We start from the raw sequence: 22,224 nt of genomic DNA on the forward strand, positions 1-22,224 counted from the left end.
ACGAGCACAGTGGAGCAGGGAATGGCGTGAGCTCACTGCCCTGTGTCCTGGGGGGCTGCACTGGCACTTTCTAAGATGGCCCCCTGTGGGGAGCCAGGCACAGAGCACACAGACCACTGTGTTTTTCTTATAACTAAGTTAACTCCCTGCCTCTCAGACCCCCATGAGGATGCTCACTGAAGTCCACGCGTGGGTGTTCATGAAACGTGCCGGAGAACCTGCAGGTGCCTGTGGTTGTCTGGAATCGTGTTGGTGTGAGCGGGCCCGGGCCTCTGTGGTTGCTGCTTCCCAGGGTCTTGGTGGGTGAGGTCTGTGCTCTGCAGTGAGTCTCGGGCCATGCTGCCTGCTCGCGAGGCTGTGCACACTTACCCAAAGCAAGGGGCGTTTCTTAAAGAGCCGCTGAAATCTTGTCCAGCACATTTTTATTTGAAAGACTTGCTCGTGGGCCGGCGCCGCGGCTCACTAGGCTAATCCTCCGCCTAGCGGCGCCGGCACACCGGGTTCTAGTCCCGGTCAGGGCGCCGGATTCTGTCCCGGTTGCCCCTCTTCCAGGCCAGCCCTCTGCTGTGGCCAGGGAGTGCAGTGGAGGATGGCCCAGGTGCTTGGGCCCTGCACCCCATGGGAGACCAGGAAAAGCACCTGGCTCCTGGCTCCTGCCATCGGATCAGCGCGGTGCGCCGGCCGCAGCGCGCCGGCCGCGGCGGCCATTGGAGGGTGAACCAACGGCAAAAGGAAGACCTTTCTCTCTGTCTCTCTCTCTGTCCACTCTGCCTGTCAAAAAAAAAAAAAAAAAAAAAAAAACTTGCTCGTTAGTTATGAATAAAGGTTGTCCGGCAGCAGGTGTGTGGATTTGAGGGGTGAAACCTGAGGCACACCTGAGAACAGGCAGCAGGGAAGTGAGGGCCTGGCCTGAGCCCCTCCAGGTTTGCCTTTTCTGGCCTGTGCTCTGTCACTCTCTGGCTGCAACAGGTGACACTGATGGGAGTGGACGCCACTACTGCTCTGTGGGGCCAGTCACTCCGTGCTGTGGGTCTGGGGCAAGATGGCACGAGATGCCTGTGGAGGCTCAGGACAGGACCTAGCACACAGCCAGCATCTGGCTACTGATCACTGACCCCATGTTCCCTGCCTCAGTGGCAGGCCCTGTCAGAGCTGGCCTTGGGCCATCGGGTCGGTTCTCCAGGCTGTGAGCGCAGGCAGCCGGTTGGTAAGGGACACAGAGGATGGTGCTGTGTGCTGCTCAGGGCGGCGCAGTCTTCCTCTGGTGGTCCCTAGCAGAGCCCCCTGCAGGTGGTGGGAGTCAGGCTGGCAGGCCAGGTCCATGGTCCAAGGTTGCAGGGAAGAAGTGGAGCCACCAGTGTGATGGCCGTCGTCAGGGTCCCTTTGCCATTCAGAAGGTGCCAGTGATACCCATTTGAGTGCTCTGTCCTCTTTTCCAGGAACAAGTCCACTGCCAACGGAGACTGCCGAAAGGACTTCCGGGAGCGGAGCCGCAGCCCTATCGAGCGTGCCGTGGCCCCTGCAGTGAGCCTGCATGGTGGCCACCTGTATACGTCCCTCCCCAGCCTCAGCATGGAGCAGCCCCTCGCGCTGACCAAGAGCAGTGTGGACGCCAGCAGGCCAGCAGGCCTCTCGCCTACCCTGACGCCCGTGGAGCGGCAGCAGGTAGGCCCCGTGCAGGACACCTAGAGCCAGTTTTGGTGGAATGGTGTCAGAGAGCGGGACTAAGCTGGACAGCCGAGCATAGGAGCAGGGTGGGGAGGGGATACCAGGGCCCCACCCCACCCCTGCCTGGGCCTCACTGCTCAGGACCACTGGCCTGGGACGACACAGTGAACGCCCAGGCTTGTGTCCACGCCACACAGTGGAGCTGGGTTAGGAGTTCCGTGCCTCCCTCTGCGCATCAGCATTGGAGTGGTGTAGGTCAGAGGTCAGTGGTGGCAGAGCTTACTCATTCATGCTGGTCAGATACTTGTGCCTGGCACACACACACTCTTAAAGATAGGCTTCCTGGGAGGGAGGAGACAGCTGGTCTTGTGAGTGGGGTCTGGGCAGCTGTGCAGAGATGAGGAGGGTGGACGGTGATGGTCAGAACAGCGAGGAGACAGTCTGCCTGCTTCTGCACAGAGACGTGGTGGACACCGCGGTTTGATGCGCAGCTGCCCACTCTGCGGGGGAGCCCAACCTCACAGCCCCCTCTCCTTGATTTGTTCTTTTAACACAACGATGCGGATGCCTGCTGCACAGGGTCTCGTGCTGGGAGCCTGGCAGGCACGCTGTGTAGCAGAGGCGGCTGCCGTGTGGTCATTTGGTCACCTTGTGGCGACAAGGGTGCTGGTTTGCTCTGATCAGACAGAACTGGGGCTGGGTTGTCGCCACCATTCATTTGCTCATTGTTCACTTGTGTCTGCCAGGCCCTCAGCAAAGCTCTGGGGATCCTGAGATATGGAAGGGCTGGGAGGGAGCAGCTGTGGCCCCTGAGCGACATGGAGTCCCATCAGGAAAATGGGTGCAGGAGGAGGGTGTCAGGCTCTCAGGCCAGGCTGAGTGAGTGGAGACACCATCAGCCAGGGCCCAGAATGTGCAAGCCATGGGGCACTCGACAAGGAATGGAGATCTTCGCAGACTTTTGACAACATCGGCAGTTAGTTTGTGGGATGTTTCCCATGAACTGTCTGGGATGTACAGATCGCCTTGGGAAGTGGTGCAGGACCCAACTGGAACCTAACTTCCACGACTCCATGTGTAGCCTTTGGGCTGTGGTGTCTGGGGACGTGGCCCTGGCAGCCTCCCAGGGTGGGACAGGTTGGGCACGGGGTGGCCCTGTCTCCCCTCTGGGCTTTCTGGCCCGACTGCTTCCAGGAGGTGGTCAGGCTCCCGGGTGTGTTGCGGTTGGGTGTTTGTCATGGCTGCCCTGTGAAGGCACTGGCTGGTCCCTGCACACAGCCTGCACTCTGTGCCCTGGGGCCCTGAGTTGAGGGGATTTCTGGCCATGGAACATAGTGGAGCAGGCACCTATCCCAGCGGCACTGGCTGCTGGTTGGCCATGCTGCCCTCGCTTCCTAGCCCTGTGCTGAGCTCTTCCCTGCACCAGCAGGTGTGGGCGGGCCCGCGTGCTGTTCCTGGGATACAGACGTGGGGTCCACAGCCCTGCTGGCCAGCCCTCAGAGGTTCCTCCGTTCCCAGGACACAGTCCCGTGTTGGTGCTGGTGGGGCGCATGCGCCATCCCAGACGCAGCTCCGAGCAGGGACATGGAGCCCCAGCAGCGCTGTGCTCAGATCCCTGGGAAGTGGGACCAGCACACTCCCAGCAGGAAGTGTCGCCCGTTCCTTTTTTTTTTTTTGGACAGGCAGAGTTAGAGAGAGAGAGAAAGGTCTTCCTTCCATTCGTTCACCCCCCAAATGGCTGCTACGGCCGGTGTGCTGCGCCGATCCGGAGCCAGGTGCTTTCTCCTGGTCTCCCATACGGGTGCAGGACCCAAGCACCTGGGCCATCCTCCACTGCACTCCCGGGCCACAGCAGAGAGCTGGCCTGGAAGAGGGGCAACCGGGACAGAATCCGGCGCCCCGACCAGGACTAGGATTAGCCTAGTGAGCCGCGGTGCCAGCCAACCCGTTCACTCTTAAGGAGAGGACAAAGAAAGCACGAGGGTGGCCTGGGCCAGGAGGAGATCCAGGGATTGTACACCCGGGGCACCTTGGGATCGGAGCCGTCAGCCAGGGTACATGGTGGGAGTGCAGATGTACCGTCCTCGGCACTGTCTGGAAGCCTGAGTTGTGAATGTCTGGCTTCCCCTGGGTGGGGAAAGGAGAGGGGGGCACCCGGGTGCTGAGCATGTATGTCTTGGGGGGGAGCTTCTGTGACACTACCCCTCATGCCCTGTCTCTCTGACACAATCTGAAGATGAAGAAGCATGCAGAGAGTGGCAGACTGTGGACTGTCCCCAGCGCCCAAGGTCAAGGTTCACCAAGGAGGGCCCCGCCCTGGCCTGAGCAGGCTGGGCAGTGGCAGGACCTGATACTCTTTGCTGTTGGCACCTGCAGTCCCAGGGCAGGCCGGGTGTGGGTGCTGCGTGGCTCCTGAGGGCTGCAGTTCAGCTGTGCTCACCTGAGGGTGGTGTAGCAGCCGCGGGGCAGGCTGGGCGCGGGCTGCCAGCTTCAGGTGCAAGTGATAGGCATGGCTGCCCCCCAGGTGAGGGGCACACCTCAGCCCTCGCCATGCCCCCTGCCTGTCTCCCACACAGAGGAGGGGGAGTTGAGAGCCAGGGAGCCCGTGACCAGGCCGGCCCGCCCTTTAGTCCGTTGCCCTTGTGGTGCCACAGGGGCTTGGCTGACGCAGAGCCGCCGTCCCCCTACCCTCCTGTCTGCCTGCTGTAGAGGAGAGGGCTGGAAGGAAAGCCCCTCCCTCTGGTTGGCACCACCGTCAGCCTCGGCCCTGGTCCTCCCTGGTGACTTGCAGTGCGGAGTGTTCCCATCTTGGCCTCCGGCGTCACGGGACGCTCTGACTGATGCCAGGTTCTTACTGGCCCAGCACTGCGCCCGGGGTGGGGCTCAGCTCCATGGTTCTGGGCCTGCTGAACCCGCAGCCCCGGAGGGCTTCCTGGAAGCTGTTTCTGGAAGGGTCAGGGCAGAGCAGCCTGGGGCAGTGGGTGGTCCTTGCCTCCGTCACAGGGCCTTTGGGCACCGTGGAAACGGCTTGTGCTGGCTTCCCCAAGAGCCCCACACCAGAGTTGGCAGGCAGGTACAGGGTGGTCCCAGGGACAGAACAAGACACTCGGGGGCCAGGCCACTCCAGGACCCTGAACAGTGGGAGCGTGGGCCTTCCTCTCGCCTAGTGAGGAGGGGACACACCGCTGTCTGCAGCCAGGCCTTTGTCCATCACTGAGGACCGTCGCTGCTCAAACATCCGTCCGCCGGCTCTCCCTCGGAACTGCTGTCGCTTAGCAGTTAGACTCCAGTTCTGAACAGAGGCACAGATGGCTCCCCAGGGGCAGCGGGCTGGGTGCCTGGGGAGCTCACCGAGTCTTTGTCCTGCAGAACCGGCCCTCTGTGATCACCTGCGCCTCTGCCGGCGCCCGCAACTGCAACCTTTCACACTGCCCCATCGCGCACAGCGGCTGTGCTGCACCCGGGCCTGCCAGCTACCGGAGGCCACCCAGTGGTGAGTGCTGGGCCACTGCCCATGCCCCCCAAGACCCCCGGGCCCCACCGTTACTAGTATTTGATGCCCTACCTCCTCCCTGAACCTGCGCCTCGGCCTGGCCGCGAGCTGGTGCTGACCGCTGGCCCACTTCCCCTGCAGCGGCGGCCTCCTGCGACCCAGTGGTGGAGGAGCACTTCCGCAGGAGCCTGGGCAAGAACTACAAGGAGCCCGAGCCGGCGGCCAACTCCGTGTCCATCACTGGCTCCGTGGACGACCACTTTGCCAAAGCTCTGGGTGACACGTGGCTTCAGATCAAGGCGGCCAAGGATGGCACGTCCAGCAGCCCCGAGTCAGCCTCACGCCGGGGCCAGCCCGCCAGCCCCTCGGCCCACATGGTCAGCCACAGCCACTCCCCCTCCGTGGTCTCCTGAACGGGGCGCCGCCTCCAGTGACCCGCGGATCTGCATGGTTTGCCAGAGCTTCGAACAGTCAGTGCTTAAAAAAAAAAAAAAAAAAAAAAAAAAAGGAAAAAAATGGGGGTGGGAGGGGGGAGCGGGCTGGTTTATTCGCAAAAGCCGCGTTGCTGGGATGACTGTTCTGTTCTGTTCTCGCTTGGCATTTGTTCGTGGGCCTCGGATACGACCGCAGGAGCGACGTGGGAAACTGTCCTCCTGCCTCCTACCAAAGAAACCTCCGCCCGGCCCGAGGAGACGCGCCGCCGCGCACGCTCCGCTCTCACCTTCCGAGGGCAGGGCGTGTGTGGCCGTCTACTTGAAGAGAACTGTCGGGTCTGCTTTGCACTACGGAGGAGGACGCCGTGCGCGCTCCCCGTGTGCGCGGGTCGGAGGCGCCGTTCCGTGCAGGCCGCAGGCCTCCTCCGTGTGGACGCCGGGCGCTGGCGGCCGACCCGCACTCCGGCCCGGGCCTTGATCTTGGTGCGGTGTCCGGGCAGCAGAGTGGCCTCTTTCGAGAGTTGCAGCCCGACAGACTGACTGCTGGTCCAGTTGTGCTGAGAGACGCGTGGATCCCTGCGTGACCCCGGGCGCCCCACGCCGAGACATTCCTGACCCCACCCCGTTACTGCTGCGTCTATTACCGTTCGCTGAACTAACAGCTACTAACGAGAAACGAGGGCGCCCCTGCCGGACCCCCGCCCCTGCATGAGAGAGCAGGGACACGCGGGGTCGCTGGTAAACCCAGGACAGGGCCCGCGTGGGGCACCGGGAGGGGCCGAGCTCCCGCTGCGGTCGCAGGGCGGCTGCAGCCTTCCAGAAAGCAGAGCCACACCCGGCTGCCCGCACGTCTCCCTCCCACCCTCCTGGGCTTCCAGGCTTGGGCATCCAGGCCCCGGGTCTTCTGTAGGAAAAATGCCGTTGCGACCCCTTTTTTATATAGGTAACTAAGACCATCATTACGCTGCGCGTAAAGAATGTACAGACATTTGTAGGTATTTTTGAAGAACAATTAATTTGTTAATGATATGTAGCTATTTAATTTCCCCCTTTCCTATTGTAATCATTCATTTTGTTTGTCGTTTGGAAAAAAAAGTTGATCTTTTTTTTACCGTAGATGTCTCTGTCCAGTGCAGGAGCACAGGTATCTGAGAACACCGCGTCTGCATTCATAGCCACTAGTTTGTTACTGCTGCAGGCTACTGAGCGTCCCCGGAGCACCCCTGCCGGCCAGCTCTGCGCGGCTGTCAGTGGAGGGGGCGGCGGTGCTGGTGGCCGGGCCCCAGCGCACCCACCTATCTGGGATAGGCGGTGCCCAGGAGGGGTGACAGAGGAGCAAACCCTGCACCCTTCTCTGTGTGCGCACCACGGCCTCGGGAGGCGCTGCCCAGAGCCGAGCCCGGTGCGTGCTGCCCCGCCCCCTCTACATCTGTAATATACCATTCTCTGTGGCCTGTTTTTCCTGGAAGAAGAAGAAAAAAAAAAGGTTTGGCAGGCCATCTTTTTTTTTTTTTTTTTTTTTTTTGTACTTAAAAGTAGCCTTAAGAACAATAATAAAGTGCTCTTAAACCACGGCCTGGTTGTGTGCGCTGCAGGAGGGAGCGAGGAGCGGCGTCCCTGGTGCCAGAGGCAGCCCGGGCTGGATTGGGCTTGGGTTCCAGGGAGCGCCTCGGGCAGGGTCACCACGGGTGCCAAGGACAGGCTACCTGGGTTTCCACACCCGGCTCCAGAAGCCACCACGTGCCCTCTGGCTCTCAGCACGGAGTGCCGTGGGCGGGGGAGGTAGCCTATAGGGCTGCAGCTTCTCCCCGGGCCCTGAGTGGGGGGCACGGATGCACACCCACCACTAAGGACAGCTGGGAGGTCTGGCGTCACTAGGCACCCTCTCCACCCAGCGCTGAGAGGCGACTCAGAGAAGGGCAGACCCAGCGTGGGCGGGGAACCTAGCAGTGCGGGGGCTGAGGGTGATGCCCCCCACAGCAGCTCCCACCAGGAGCTTTTCCGCTGGGCCCCTGCCCCTGGAAGCTTAACACACACCCGTGACAAGAAGCGAAGAACAGTGCGTGGTGGAAGCTAGCCCTGGATCAGTGGCGAGACCAAAGCCAAGGTTGTTATTGAGTTCAGAGCTGGCGGAATGAGGAGCCATGAAACGCACAGCACCTCTGGGTGGAGGGCAGTGGAGTCCTGGGGCGGGGCAGCAGCTGGGGCCGACGACAAGCGCTCCTTGGTGGCTGTCTCGCACTCAGACGGTCTCCTCGTCGCTCATGTCCCAGATCTGTGTGGAAAAGTGGAGACAGCTGCGATACGGAGACAGCCAAGGTGCAGTCACCCAGAGCTGTGCAGGTGTCGAGGGTGCGGGGCATGCCTGCACGGTGAACCGGATCTAAGAGAAACTCCCCAGGTAAGCGACCCAGCCCGTGCAGAGCGGGGCGCGCCTGCACGTCATTGTCACCTGGCTGTGAGTTCCCCGCTCACTGGGCCGCTCTGACCTCTATCTTAGGTGCCAACACTAGGACTCAGGCAGGACCTGGTGAGGTCCAGCCAGAGCAAGCCTGCTCCACCTGGCTGTAGAGGGTCTGGGGTAGGATCTCAAGTGTGTGTCCTGGGGGGAGGGGACACACAAGGTTCCTCTGAGACTGACCCCCCTGGGGCAAGCACGGGGATGCCACTATGAGGGGAACAGATGAGCGGGACAGGTCCTCGACAGGAGACCCCGCGGCGCAGGCGGCCAGGGCAGCACGCAGGTCTCTGGGCCCTGCATACCCTGGCCCCGTGGACCTCCACCCTCGGACAGGTTGCAGCGACACTGGCCTGGCCGCGGGGAGAAACGCTGTGTGTACCTGAGGCAGGCCTGGGGAGCCGGCGGGCCCGGTCAAGGTAAATACTAACACCACTCTGGCTTTGAAAGTCAAGGAAGTGGCAACAGTGAGAAGCAAGTTTGCTTTCTCCGAGCCAGGGGTGGGAGTAGGGGGCATCCCGGTTTTGCACAAGCTCGGCCGTCTCCGGACTTCACACGGGGCTGTGAGATGCAGATAGCAGCGCGCGTGCCCGGGGCCCCAGACTCGAGCACAGAGCACCGCCCCTGAAGCCCGGCTCCCTGCGCACCCACCTTCGGTGTGGGCCCTCTTGGCTCTCCACGGCTGAGTGGGGGGGAACCCTGGTCCCTCCCTCTCCATAGTTCATGGAACACAGCCGTGGAGTGCTCCGTGGGCGGGCGACTTGCACTTGCCACACCATGGGGGCAGGCAGCATGGCCTGGGCTCATGCCGGAGGAAGGGGCTGGCGCTGGCTGCAGTGGTGAGGGGCAGAGGGCGAGCCCTGCAGAACGCGGCCCTCTACAGACCGCCTGCCCGCCTCCGGGGAGCACTAAGCCCAGGCAGGGCTGATGGGCAGGCGGGGGTTCTGCAGTGATGAGTGTTCCCAGCTGGCCAGAGGCCAAGCCAACAGGGCCACCACTTGAACCCCCAAAGCCGTGAGCTGCGGGAACCCTTCCTCTACTGAGCGAGTTTCCTCAGGGAACACCTCGTTGCCAGAGAAGCCAACGGCATCATCCGGTTAGAACAGGACGTGGTGAACATGGTCAAGTGCACAGGACACAGGAAATGAGCCTCCAAGCCAGTGCCGCCACCGCCCCAGCATGACGGCTTTTCCTGGTGACCCTGGAAGCTTCGCGGGGTCTGGGATTAAGCAGAAAAGCCTGGAGGCCTGAGCAGCGAGAGCGGGAGGTGGGGAGGTGAGCGCGGGGCAGAGGGGCTGACTCCAGGGCTCACCTGCAGAGCCACGGGAAAATGGAATGCCTGTGGTAGGTCACCTTTTGTGTTAGCGGAAAGAAAACAACTGATTTTCTGAAAATAAACACAGGCATCATCCATCTGAAATGATTTCACACACCTACGAGAGGGCTGGGTGTGCACGGAGCACACACGGGCCCCTGACCCTGGAGCCAAATACATCGGAAAAGCTAAATAACCAAAAACGAGCAGCCACGGAAATCGGACCTCGCCAAAATCAAAAACGCGTGTGCTCTACAGGCCACGCGCAGGAGGGAGCTAACCGGCTTCCGTCTGGAACACAGACGTGTTCCGCTCGCTGTGGCACAAGCCTGCTCCGCTGCCGACAAGCACACGACGAGACCCTCGACATCCTCATGTCGTTCGCTCCGCACACCCCACACGGTGCTGTCAGGGACGGGAGTGTCCGGCAGTTCATTAAAGAAAACAGAACGTGGGGCTGGAGGCGTGGCGCGCGGGTGGGGTAGGCCCCGCAGAGGGCCCCGTCAGCCACACGGAGCCGAATGGAGCTCCTGGCTCCAGCTGGTGTGGCCGGCTGGGCAGTGAACCCGCAGGTAGTATTGCTCTTTCCCCTCCCCCCTCCCCGTCACCCTGTCTTTCAAACTGAGCTCTTGTTAAAAAGCTTTAACGTGGCGTCCGGAGCTACCACATGCAACAGCTCGGTCGCCCGAGAAATCAGAGCAGACGTCCACACCAGACCGTCCGTGTGGACGTCCCTCGCATCACCGCCAGGAGTACAAACGTGGATGCTGGCGGCACCTGTCTACCCGCACGCCTGCCTCCCCTGCACCGCCCTTGCCGGGGACACGGGGTCCCAGCTTTCTCTGCCTCATCCCGCCACGGATGGTCAACGTAGTTCCTTCTAGAAAGTCTGCTCCGTGTACTGCACTCACGGCAGGGGGAGACCCGAGGCCCGCCCCCTGCCTTCACAGCCCCGGCTGGGCTGATCAGGGTCAGTGGCTGCCCCGGGCCTACAGGAGCTGCACTCCCACGTGCAGCTCCAACACAGCACGGCTGGCAGCCGCCAGGGTGCCCCAGTCCTGCTCCTGGGAGGGGACCCTGCCCTCATGGACAGAGGTGGCGCCCCTTCCCTGCTGACCCCCCAGAGCGGGGGGCCCAGAGGCACGCGCGGCTGGACAGTGTAGGCGCTGGCTGGCAGGGGACCTGCCCTCTCCCATGATGCCTCAGAGCAGGATGAGCTCCATGGGATGCACAGGGCATTTCGTCACGAGGGCGCGGGCTGAGGCTGGGGGGGCCAGGGGCCGGGGTGGTGCTGAGGGGGCCTGGTGGCTCCCCAGGGAGTCACATATTCCGAAACAGAGCTGAGGGCCCGGTTAGCCCCACGCCACACCCTCAGCTCTCGGGCTCGCTCCTCAGGGCCGCCCCCGGCCTGTTCTTGCAGTGCCCAGAGGCGTGGCCTGCAGACGGAGACGCGGGGTTAGGGAGCTGGGGCTCCACCCTAGGGGCCGCGCAAGCAGGCGGCTACTGGCCCTTCGTTCTAGCACTCAGGCCGGCCAGGCGGGCTGGGGAGGAGGGGCATGGGGCTGGCGCTCAGCTTGGCTCTGCCATGGGTGGTCTGCTCCAGGCCCTAAGGCTGGAACATTCCAGTAGAAATGCCAGAGGACACCCCCCCCCCACCCCAGAGGTCTCAGGGAGAAACCTGAAGGGCGGGTACAGGGAGCAGGGCTGGGCCAGGCGGCAGGGTGGGGGCTAACCCAGGCCTGGGGCGGCAGGGCTCCCACCAGGTAGTGGCCAAAGCAGAGGCACGGAAGCGTCTGCCCAAGACGGCCATGCATCTGGGCACAGCCGCCCCCTCTGACGCTTCGGAGTCCTGTGGTGGCCGGGACACGGCGGCAGTGACTGTCGCTGAACGGTCAGCAGGCCCAGGAGGCCGAGGGAGGAGCAGGACTCGGCCTTCTGACAGAGGACGAGCCAGTGGCCATGCTGGGGTCCCCGGGCGCCCGGCAGCTCCCCCACCCGGCAGACACGGAGCCGCAGTGCGCGGTCCCCGCCTGGCGGCGTGCAGCCGGCCACCGGCGTGAGGGATGGTCTGTCAGGAGGCTCTGAATGCAGCTCCCAGACCGCCAGGCCGTGGGAAGCTGCTGCCTCCGGGCAGCCCAGGACCCACCTGGGCTGGGGTCGTCTGTTCCAACACCAGCAGGGATCCCAGGCCACACCGACCGCGTCTCGCATTACCTTGGCGCTCTCCTGCCCACGCCTCGATACACAGGCCTCTGCAGAGCCAGCCTCTGCCTGCCGCCACAGCCCCGCCAGCTCGGGCCAGACGGGCCGGCTCTTCTGGCTGCCACTGGTCTCACACGCCCTTGCCTCCATGAACGGCCTCGGCCACGGAGGACGGCCGGGCCAGCACAGGTGCAGGCGCAGGGCACGCGGCTCTGTGCTGCCCGCACTGCTCCCGCCCGGATGCAGGGAAGCGTGGCCCTGCGCCGGGCCCTGGGCTGTGCACTGGCCATTGCTCGGGCCTCAGCGCAGACAGGAGAGGGCACTTCGTGCTCTTCATGAATGTTTTCTAAGACGCATTAAAAACCACGCAGCTTCTGCTCCAGTCTCTTCCGTGCCCGTTCCCTGCGCAGACAAGCAGCAGCCTGCGAAGCTCACAAGGCTTCAGAAGAGCCCCGCTTCCCGGAGTCACCGCACGGACCCCTCCCAGCGACTCGCCCCGGGGGCTCGGTGCTCAGAGCGGGGTTCTCTCCCGAAGCATCCCCCGGTCAGCCCAGCTCACACGGTCCACAAGGCCGAAGCAAACCCGAGAGGAACCAAAAGCGGGGGACGTGCAGAGCGCCTGTGACGCCGCCCTTGAACCTCACTCTCTCCCCCATCTCTGCTGCGGGCTGAGCGGGCACGGCTGCACCCCGACAAGAGCCCGCTCAGAGCTGCCGTCTTCATTGGCACGGGGCTTGCTGCGTTTAAGTGACCGCTCGCCGTGACGCCAAAAGGCGCCAGGCGAGGAGGGCTGGGGGCAAACGGCTCGGTGTGCCCCCCCCGCTGGCAGCCTTCAGAGCTGCCCCTGCATCGCTGCCCCCGCTCTGCCCTGGGTGCCCTGCAGGCCTCTCCCTGAGTCCTGCCCGTCCAGGCTGGGGCTCACTCCCTCTGCGCCCGTCGGTGACGCCACCAGGGCTGCACCGGAGCCAGGACCAATGCTGGAGGCGGGGAGGCCACAGGGACACGAGGACGAGGCTCAGGGCCTCCGCGGTGCTCTGCCTGCGCTAACAGAGCGACCTGTCACCCCAGGCCTGTGCCAGCCACGCCACACACGCTGCCCAGACCCTCCTCAGCCCCCAGAGAGGCCCCGACCTTCCGCCACTCCACCTGCCCCAGGCACCTCGGGCTTCCCCGGCCTCCCCGGAATGCCAGCTCCTGAGGGTCGGCACCCACCAACGTCCCATAAATCCCGGCGTGCGGCTGTCAGCGAGTCCTCCGCAGACGGCTGCAGCGAGCGGTTCAGGAACAGGCCGCCGCTTGGCTCCACTCCGCCTGCGCCCGTCTCCTCCTCACCGTCGTGACTTGAGCACCTGGGGCCGAGGATCCCGGCCTGCCGCGCCCAGCACAGGGATCAGGGACGGACCTGGCTGCTGGTATCAGATGCAATCTTCCAGTTTAAACGAGCGGTCACTTATTAAGGAGATTCTGGGCCAGGTTAAGTAAAACAAGGCCCACCTAGTACTTAGCGCTCGGCATACAGTAAGTGCTCACTAAGTGTAGCTGCTTGACTATCAGAGTGCTTTAACACTGCTGTCAGGGTGGAATTTATGGAAACAAGCCTGCCGGCATGGAAGGAAATTTACAAACACCGGGCGTTCCTGGGGCAGCCCATGAAGGGGGGCACCCAGCGGGGAAGGGGCTCCTCCAGTGCAAGCCGGGCCAGTGCTGTGGTGTAGGGGGCTAAGCTAAGTCCCGGCTACTCCTCTTCCGACCCAGCTCTCTGCTGTGGCCTGGGAAAGCAGAAGATGGCCCAAGTGCCTGGGCCCCTGCACCCAGGTGGGAGACCCGGAAGTTCCTGGCTCCCGGCCAGCCTCTCTCTCTCTCCCTAACTCTGCTTCTCAAATAAATAAAACAATCTTTAAAAAATAAAGAGCCCAGAGGGGAGAGCCAAGTGCCCCTGTTCCTGGGCACCCCCACCTCTCAAAGTGACTGGCTCTATGAGGGCCAGGGCTGTGGCACAGCAGGTAAAGCCACCGCCTGCAGTGCCACCATCCCATGTGGGTGCCGGCTTGTGTCCCAGCTGCTCCACTTCTGATCCAGCTCTCTGCTGTGGCCTGGGAAAGCAGTGGAAGATGACCCAAGTCCTTGGGCCCCTGCATCCACATGGGAGACCCGGAAGAAGCTCCTGGCTCCTGGTTCTGGATTGGCGCAGTTCTGGCCATTGCAGCCATCTGGGGAGTCAACAGACGAACAGAAGACACCTCTCTCTCTCTGCCTCTCTTCCTCTCTCGACTCTTTCAAATAAATAAATAAATCTTTAAAAAAAAAAAAAAAGTGACTGGCTCTGACCCCCTGACTCCTTCTCACTCCCTCCTGGGCCCCGGGCTTAGCCAGGCACGCACACACACACCCCGCCAGATCCTGCAGGGTCAGGCCTGGGGTAGGACCTTCCAGCCGCTGGCACCCGACTGATGGAGAACGCTGCACGGCCCTGGGTGAGGAGACGCACGCCCAGCCAGGCCCCAGGGAAGAAGGCAGCCTCAAGCCAGGGTGTGAGACAAACGCAAAGACTCATCGTTCGTCATGGAGACCCGGACAGGAGGGTCACGGCGAACCCCGGCTGCCGCGGGGCTCTCTGAGGTCTTGGTTGGGTGCTGGGTGCAAAGAATCCGGGTTTTTCTTGCATTTCGCTCTTCAACAAAAGCAAACCACAACTTCCCAGCTTATCATCCGGGAGTGCCAAAAACGGAGCAGAGGGGCACTCTGGAACCCCCTCCCGTGCCCAGGTACAGCTCCCGGGACCGGCCGGCTGCGTGGGGAGCCGCAGGGTCGCACACGCCGGGATCCTGCCCCTGCTTGCCGCCGCCCTCACAAAGGAATCGATTGTTCAGGGCAGACAGTGGGTCATGTCTGCGTCGGGGAGGGAGTTACCACACACGGGCTGGCTCTGTGCGCGGGGCTCATCCAGGGCCCAGCCGGCTGGCCACGCCCCAGGCTCCAGGCACACACAGCAGGCCGCCTCCCGGAAGCCAAGGGTACACTGGCTGGTGGGGGCAGACCCACCCCCCTTTCCAGAGGCACAGGTCGGTGGAAGGCGCCCGCACTCCTGGGTCCTCAGGAGGGGCAGGCGGGCCGGGGCCTGGTGAGAACTGCAGCAGAGAGCTCAGGGGCCGGCGGCCGGCACAGGGCCATCTCGGCGCCCTGCCCTCTGCCTGGTCTGCTCTGCGAATGCTTCCACCAACAGCATGACGTGGGGGACGCCCAGTGATATGCCAGCCCCCAGCCCCCACGGTGAGAGCTGGGAGGCAGAGGATGAGGGACTCGCCCTGCCGTGGCCGCCATACCCTTGGGCCTCGCTCCCCCGGTGGCGGCAACGTGACATGCACCTGGGCGCTCAGAGACCACCTCTGTAGGGGCGCAAGATGTGCGTCCGAGTCCCTTCATGCACACGACTGGCACGGGAATGACAGGCCCCAGAGTCCCCCTCCCAGCCGGTACCTGTACCTGACTGTAGCAGACTGTACTGTAGCAGACTGTGCCTGTGCCTGACTGTGCCTGTGCCTAACTGTGCCTGTGCCTGACTATGCCTGTACCTGTACCCGACTGTACCTGTAGCAGGCTGTACCTGTAGCAGACTGTGCCTGTCCCTGACTGTGCCTTTACCTGACTGTGCCTTTACCTGACTGTGCCTGTAGCAGACTGTACCTGACTATGCCTGTCCCTGTGCTTGTCCCTGACTGTACCTGTAGCAGGCTGTACCTGTAGCAGACTGTGCCTGTCCCTGACTGTACCTGTGGTGCATGACATCTTCACACACACACCAGACCTCCTCACCCCAGCTGGCTCTGAGCGTGCCCACTCCCTCAGGCCACCAGAACTGGCCACACCAGGTTTCCAGATGGGCCTCTCACCTGCCTCCCTGGCACGTCAGCAGCCGCAGGCGTCCTGCAGGAGCCCTTCCCTGCCTCCGCCTGACCGCCGAGCGGCTCTGTTCATCACCTCTCTTCCGCCCTGTCCTGACATGTGTAATGTTGGTTTTAACTTTCTCCACACACTTCTATCGGGCCCCCTGCTGGGCTGTGCGTTAGACCGCACTGCCAGAGACACGGCCTGCGGCCTGTGGGAGTCTCGCAGTCTCGACTGATGGCTCACCTCCCGGCAGTCTACCTTCCTACCCGCGGCTCTCCCACTAAAGGCAGATGGGCGCCCCCTCGCTGCGATGTGCCTGGGCTGGCCAAGGGTGGGAAACGTGCTCATTTCCTAAGGGCAGCTCAGGAACAGCTGCCGAGGGCTACACACGGCTGACCCCGGGAGACCTTGCTCTGAGACGCCGGCTGTCACAGCAGAGCCGCGTCCGTGGTGCCCCACGGGAAGAGGTGGCACAGAACACGAGAGGTGATGGGTGATCGCAGAGCAGCAAAGGCAGGGAAGATTTACTGATTCAAGCCACAGGCAGGGCAGCCGCGGTGTCACAGCTCAGTCCACTCCTGCATTTCTGCGGCGACCAGGGCAGCAGCCACCTCTAGCGACCAGGTGGGGCAGGGATGGAGTCCTGTCCTGTTTCCTGTCTGAGGTCTTTTCTAGAACAGGAGCTTCTCCAACAGTGACAGCCACCTCCTGTACAGCTCTGTGGGGTCGTACACTGTGACCACCATGCCTATGACCTCCCCAACAATCCTGACACAGACCCACCGGGCATGGAAGGTCATCCAGTGTCGCTGATGTCCTATTAGTTCTCAAAAAGCCAATCCTTAACTCTGGCATGAAAAGGCTAACCTGGAATAGGTGAAACAGTGGCAGCGTATCAGGAATGCAAGGATGGCTCAATGTAACAAAAATAAAATCTAGCCATTGAATTAGCCCATACCACTAGTTTCTAAAAGGATAAAGAATTTAAACATCTCAAGAGATGTAGAAGTTTTTAATTTTTGCTCATAGTTTTAAGGAAACAGAAAATCTCTAACAAAGGGTAACTGACTTTCTTAGTAAGATCTCCAGGAGCAATGCAGTGAAAGGGTAAAACAAGACGCAATCTCAGTAAATTCAGGAAGAATTCAAGGAATCTGGCATTAGGGGTCAACGCAACATTACTAGGAAGTCTGTGCCAATGCAATAAGACAAGAACAAAATGGTGTGGAGGAAAGAGCACAAATTACTGTTATTTGCAGAAAGCAGGACTGTCTCCGTGGAGGATCTGAGGATTTTCAGGGAGATTATTAAAGTGACGCAACAGGTCACCACTGCCACAGGCCATCTAGTCTACACACAACAACCAACAGGTCACCACTGCCGCGGGCCATCTAATCTACACACCACAACCAACAGGTCACCACTGCCACGGGCCATCTGGTCCACACACCACAACCAATAGGTCACCACTGCTGGAGCTACACACCACAACCAACAGGTCACCACTGCCGTGGGCCATCTAGTCCACACACGACAACCAACAGGTCACCACTGCCGCAGGCCATCTAGTCCACACACCACAACCAACAGGTCACCACTGCCACGGGCCATCTGGTCCACACACCACAACCAATAGGTCACCACTGCTGGAGCTACACACCACAACCAACAGGTCACCACTGCCGTGGGCCATCTAGTCCACACACGACAACCAACAGGTCACCACTGCCGCAGGCCATCTAGTCCACACACCACAACCAACAGGTCACCACTGCCGCAGGCCATCTAGTCCACACACCACAACCAACAGGTCACCACTGCCGCAGGCCATCTAGTCCACACACCACAACCAACAGGTCACCACTGCTGCGGGCCATCTAGTCCACACACCACAACCAACAGGTCACCACTGCTGGAGCCACACACGACAATCAACTGGTCACCACTGCCGCGGCCATCTAGTCCACACACAGCAATCAAACAGCTTGCTCTACACTCATGAAGAATTTGGGGAAAAAAACGTAGTAAGAAGCAGGGGCATTCTTCACAGTCCTGTTGTCTCTAAGTGGCCAATGAAGTCACAGTAAGAAAGCTACACCTTCAGGCTGTGAAAGGTCCAGTTCCAGGCTCAGCTGAAGGGGTGCTCAGCAGGTCGTGTTAACAGAGCCGGGCAGTGCCTGGGCCCACCAAGAACGGGGACAGCAGGGAAGGCATGGAGCTCAGGCGACGGCCCCGTGTTCGTCCTCCGCATTTCTCCCTGGACAGGAGGAAGTCCACGTTCTAGACTGATGGTCTCCTGACTCAGTCACACATTAACACCGGCTTAATACAAGTCGCTAAACCAATCAAATCAGAGGCATTTATCAAAAACACGGGCAACGGCGGCACACCTGCCCACAGGCAGAGTAAAACAGCTACTGCAGGCCGATGAGGAGTAAAGTTAACGCTCACGCTAAAGAAGAATGCTTCGTTTCTACCTCTCAAGAAATCACTCATGTGAGATTCGAGCAGACGGGGGATCCGCCCCTAAATTTCATGCCAAACAGCAGAGCAGCTGGGGAAAACACAAGCACACAAAGGGTGCCCCTGTGTTGTTTCGGATATCTGCTGTACAACAGGCTTGTCCTCCTGAAAGTTTCTCTTTTTTGAACATGCCTTTGTAAAAATAAAGAAAAATCGAAAGGCAGAGAGGAAGAACGACGTGTCTTCCATGTACTGACAGAGACAAAGGGTTACCTTCCGTCTGCTGGCCTGCTCCCCAAATGCCCACAACAGCCAGGGCTGGGTCAGGCCAAAGTGAGGAGCCAGGAACTGCACCTGGGTCTCCCACGTGGGTGGCAGAGATCCAGGTACCTGAGCCATCGCCTGCTGCCTCCCGGACTGTACGTGAGAGCGGGCAGGACGGCAGGCAAGGGGGGACCGGCACCAGACACTCAACTGTGCACACAGGGGTCCCAGGGGACAACTTAACCTACGGCAGCACACGTCTGACCCGAGGGTCACGTAAGGTACAGAGGCTCACCTGGAGGACGGCAGGACAACGGGAGCCTGCTGTTAGTGCACTAACAACGCACTGCGTACTTTGAACCGTAATCCCGCTTTCCTGAGACACAAGCATCAGGTGTGCCCTTCTGTACTGCAGGGGTGTACACGCACATTGCTATGCGTGTCCCATGCGTGTGTGCCACACTGCCCTGCTTGCCATGTGGCCTGTGCATGCACCACACTGCCCCACTTTCCAGACCTCTGAACTGGGTTTCCCAGGGGACAGTGCAGTGGGATGGGAGCCACGCCTTCCTCCGTGTTCCCTGCTGGGGACTCCCCCACGCAGGGGAGCGTGCAGGTTGAGAGCCCACAGAGCAGGGAGGGAGCTGGGGTCCCTTTTGAAAGTGATGTCCTGGTGGGAGAAACGGGAGGATTCCGAGCTGCCTTTGAAGTGAGACTTTTAAAAACTGCTTTTTCGGTTTTGGCCTGGGGCTGCATACTTGCGATGATAAAAGCAGTTCTTTGAACTGCGCTTCCAGTTAGAGTTCCCACAGCGCGCAGCAACACGCACAGGGCTTAGGGCTCCGGGAAGCGGGGCTGGGGGCTGGGGGCTGGGGCCGGCCGTCCTGCAGTCAGGAGCCGGCAGGCAGAGACCTGAGATCAGGTGTGCAGCCCGGGCCCCGCCCCTCCCCCGGAGTCTGGCTGCTGACCCCCACTCTGTTTCTAGCTCTTCCACTGCTGTTTTGGCTGTAATCAGAGATCAAGTGTGGGATAATTACTCTAACATCACAAGGCCTACTTCTGTTTCCAGAGCTGACGTTTTACAACCTGTGCTGCTTCTCCCCGTGCCAGCAGCAGCAGAGCACTTCCCGTGGGGCCCAGGGGAGGAAGGCAGCCCCAGGGCGGGGCTGTAAGTCAGGCTGTGGCAGCCCCTAAACAGACACCTGGCTTAGGGCTCCCTGTGGCCTGGCAGCTCCGGCCCCTCCACTCCCACCCCGGGACAGGTCACACGTGTGGGACAAGGTACCACAATCTCCCCCTTCCTCACTCTGGGCCTCCGACGGGCTGGACGGGCAAATCTCAGATGAGGGGGGCACCGCAGTAGAGGGCAGGAGGACTCCCCCCAGGGACTTTACGCAGGTCGTGCTAACAGAGCCGGGCAGTGCCTGGGCCCACCAAGAACGGGGACAGCAGGGAAGACATGGAGTTCAGGCGATGGCCCGACGTTCGTCCTGATTCCTGGGGCTCTTCACAGGCGGCACGGGGCCAGGACTCGTCAGGAGCGTGCAGGAAGCACTTCCTCTGACCGACGTCAAGTCACCACACCCACAGGGTGTTCTACGCACCCCTCATCAGCCCATCGGCACGTCTACTTCACACACGGGGAAGCCGAGCTGAGAGCTGCAGCCAGTGGCCGGGGCCACGTGGCCGGCGGGCGGCGGCTGGGGCCGTGCTAGCTCCATAGCTGCTTACCACTCTGTGATGGGGTGGGGGGGCTCCCAGGCTGAACGTGGACCCCTGAAGCCCCAGGCCCAAGAGTCGCAGGGAACCCACGAAACGCTCTTAGACCTGGGCGCCCCATCTGCATACAAACAAGCACCAGAACTTAGGTCTGAATTCCACCAAGGGTGACGTCTGTCTCCTGGGGTCTCGACCCCTTCCCCGCATGGCACTCCTGGCGGCTGGGGGTCCGGGGGTGGGACCCACTCAGCGCCCTGTGGAACTACGATCCTCACAGGGCCTGGACACTGCTCCATGGGCTGAGTAAGCCTTGAGCTCGTTCAGGAATTCCCCACAGCTCCCAGGGAGCACGGATCACCGGCCCAGGAACCGGAGGCCTGATGGCGAGCGGGCGGGGAGCCGAAGCACGCACGGTTCTTGGCCGTAGGCTGCGAGGGTTCTGGGCAGCCAGCAAAGAGCTGTGCTGTCTGTGCCGCGGTGGCCTGGCCCCTCCCTGTCACCGTCCCCAGTACAAGGTGACTACAGGGAAGCAGGTGAAGACAGGGCCGCGTCCGTCTCTGTCCTTTGAGAACTGCCCTGAAACGTGGGGAGGGGCCTGTGTTCTGGGGACGGACGGATCTGGAGTGAACTCTGGCTCGGCCACTCCCTACGAGGCCTGTTCACTCTGTGCCCCCCAGGACACCACTGGTGGCCCACCTCCTCGGAGCAACACGAGCAGACACGCAAACGCTTTAGCTACGTCGTCACTGGCACGGTCAGCAGTGGCCATCCAGCACGGCCACATGTGTGGGAAATTCCCCCACAAAGCCTCCTGGCTGGCCACACCCCGGGACCCCAGCACAGGCCCCGGGAGCAGGCGAGGAAGAGACCACCTGGCTGCCGGGCCCCACGCCAGGCCCTCAGCGGCCCCCGGCTGGGCTGTCCCCGTCTTTCCTCGCCACCTCAGGCCCTAAGCACTGGGATGGGGGGCCCCCTCGGCGAGGCTCCTCTTAGCCGCCCTGGCTGCGCCAGGCCAGCCACACCCTGGGGCGAGTTCCTCGTCAATGCTGGCTTTGTGAATTATATTCTGCACTGACATTTGAAAGAGGGAAAACTTAGTTCACGAACACACTGCTGGCCACAGACAAGCCAAGGCCCTGGTCCCAGGATGACGGCTGTGACCGAGTCCCCCAGGTGGTCCCAAGGCCCTGCTCTCACGCCCCAAGGGGGGCACCTTCCCATCCCCACCCCTGCAGCCCGGCTGGCGTGGCGCCACGTGCAGCCGCCGCCATCAGCAGCCGCAAGAGCTACTGGTTGGCAGGCGCTCCCTGCCAAGCTGTAAGCCCAAAGCTTTCCGTGGATTACGGCCCGTTAGGCCTCAGAGCAGCCTGAGGGAGATGCCGACATCACCCCGGCTTGTTTACTGAGCCCCGGACGACAGGCCGAGAGCCGACAGCGGGTGGAGGGCGGCACTGGCACGCTGGCGTCTGTGCTGGAGCCGCCGGTCACGGTGCAGGAGCACAGGGAGCGCCGGGGTGCGGAGGTGGGGTTCAGCTCTCAGCTCTGCCGCGTCTGGGCGGGTTTACTGAGTTTTCTGAGCCACACGAGGGGCCTGTGAAAACTAACTGACGTCACGTGCAGGAGTGCCACGCACGGCACTGCCACGTGAGTACTGGTGCCTTCCCTTCCTTACTGCGAGACCAGCCCGCGCAAGCTGTGTGAACGCGGCTCCCGGCAGGACACGCCAAGGACACAGGCCTCGACACCAGGAAGCAGGGTAAGGAAGGGGAGAGGGAAGACCATCTGCGTGGAAACCAAAGGCGTTTGTGAGAGCAATGGCCCCCATGACAACGACAAATGTGGTGGAGGCCATGGACGGCAGCTCGCACGAGCCCCTCGCACGCCTCTGCCCTGGGAAGGGGGCTGACAAGCAGCCTCCTGGGCCAATTCTAAGAACAGCATGGAGATAAAACTGGAGTAACACTGTCATGGGACCAGTGCAGGTAAAGCCGCCTGCAGCACTGGCATCCCATATGGGTGCCGGTTCTAGTCCCAGCTGCTCCACTTCCAACCCGGCTCTCTGCTATGGCCTGGGAAAGCAGAAGAAGATGGCCCAAGTCCTTGGGCCCCTGCACCCACATGGGAAGACCCGGAGGAGGCTCCTGGCTCCTGGCTTTGGATCGGCCCAGCTCCAGCCATTTCAGCCAACTGGGGGGTGAACCAGCGGGTTGAAGACTGCTCTCTGCCTCTGCTTCTCTGTAATTCTGCCTTTCAAATAAGTAAATAAATCTTTAAAAAAACACTCCCAGAAATTCGCCAGCGAGGAGACATGGGTGCTGAG

General features: G+C 61.7%; 2 protein-coding genes across 11 annotated transcripts in view; one reads left to right on the forward strand and one right to left on the reverse strand.

Annotated features, from left to right (window-relative positions):
- VGLL4 (vestigial like family member 4) overlaps positions 1 to 7,169 on the forward strand; it is a 166,380-nt gene extending 159,211 nt beyond the window's left edge. For all 7 annotated transcript variants that reach the window (XM_051851714.3, XM_089306669.1, XM_051851713.3 and 4 more), the window contains 3 exons: positions 1,440 to 1,665; positions 5,038 to 5,161; positions 5,303 to 7,169. In XM_051851714.3, the coding sequence (XP_051707674.2) occupies positions 1,440 to 1,665; positions 5,038 to 5,161; positions 5,303 to 5,574 (622 nt within the window). In that variant the 3' untranslated portion in view covers positions 5,575 to 7,169. The remainder of the gene's footprint in view (positions 1 to 1,439; positions 1,666 to 5,037; positions 5,162 to 5,302) is intronic.
- A 490-nt stretch (positions 7,170 to 7,659) lies between these two features.
- ATG7 (autophagy related 7) overlaps positions 7,660 to 22,224 on the reverse strand; it is a 223,788-nt gene continuing 209,223 nt past the window's right edge. For all 4 annotated transcript variants that reach the window (XM_008260431.5, XM_089306667.1, XM_070051102.2 and 1 more), the window contains exon 19: positions 7,660 to 7,870. In XM_008260431.5, coding sequence (XP_008258653.1) covers positions 7,838 to 7,870 — 33 coding nt within the window. In that variant the 3' untranslated portion in view covers positions 7,660 to 7,837. The remainder of the gene's footprint in view (positions 7,871 to 22,224) is intronic.

The sequence above is a fragment of the Oryctolagus cuniculus genome, chromosome 10 (genome assembly GCF_051225735.1).
Source record: "Oryctolagus cuniculus isolate XC-2025 breed Fujian yellow rabbit chromosome 10, ASM5122573v1, whole genome shotgun sequence".
Lineage (NCBI taxonomy): Eukaryota > Metazoa > Chordata > Mammalia > Lagomorpha > Leporidae > Oryctolagus > Oryctolagus cuniculus.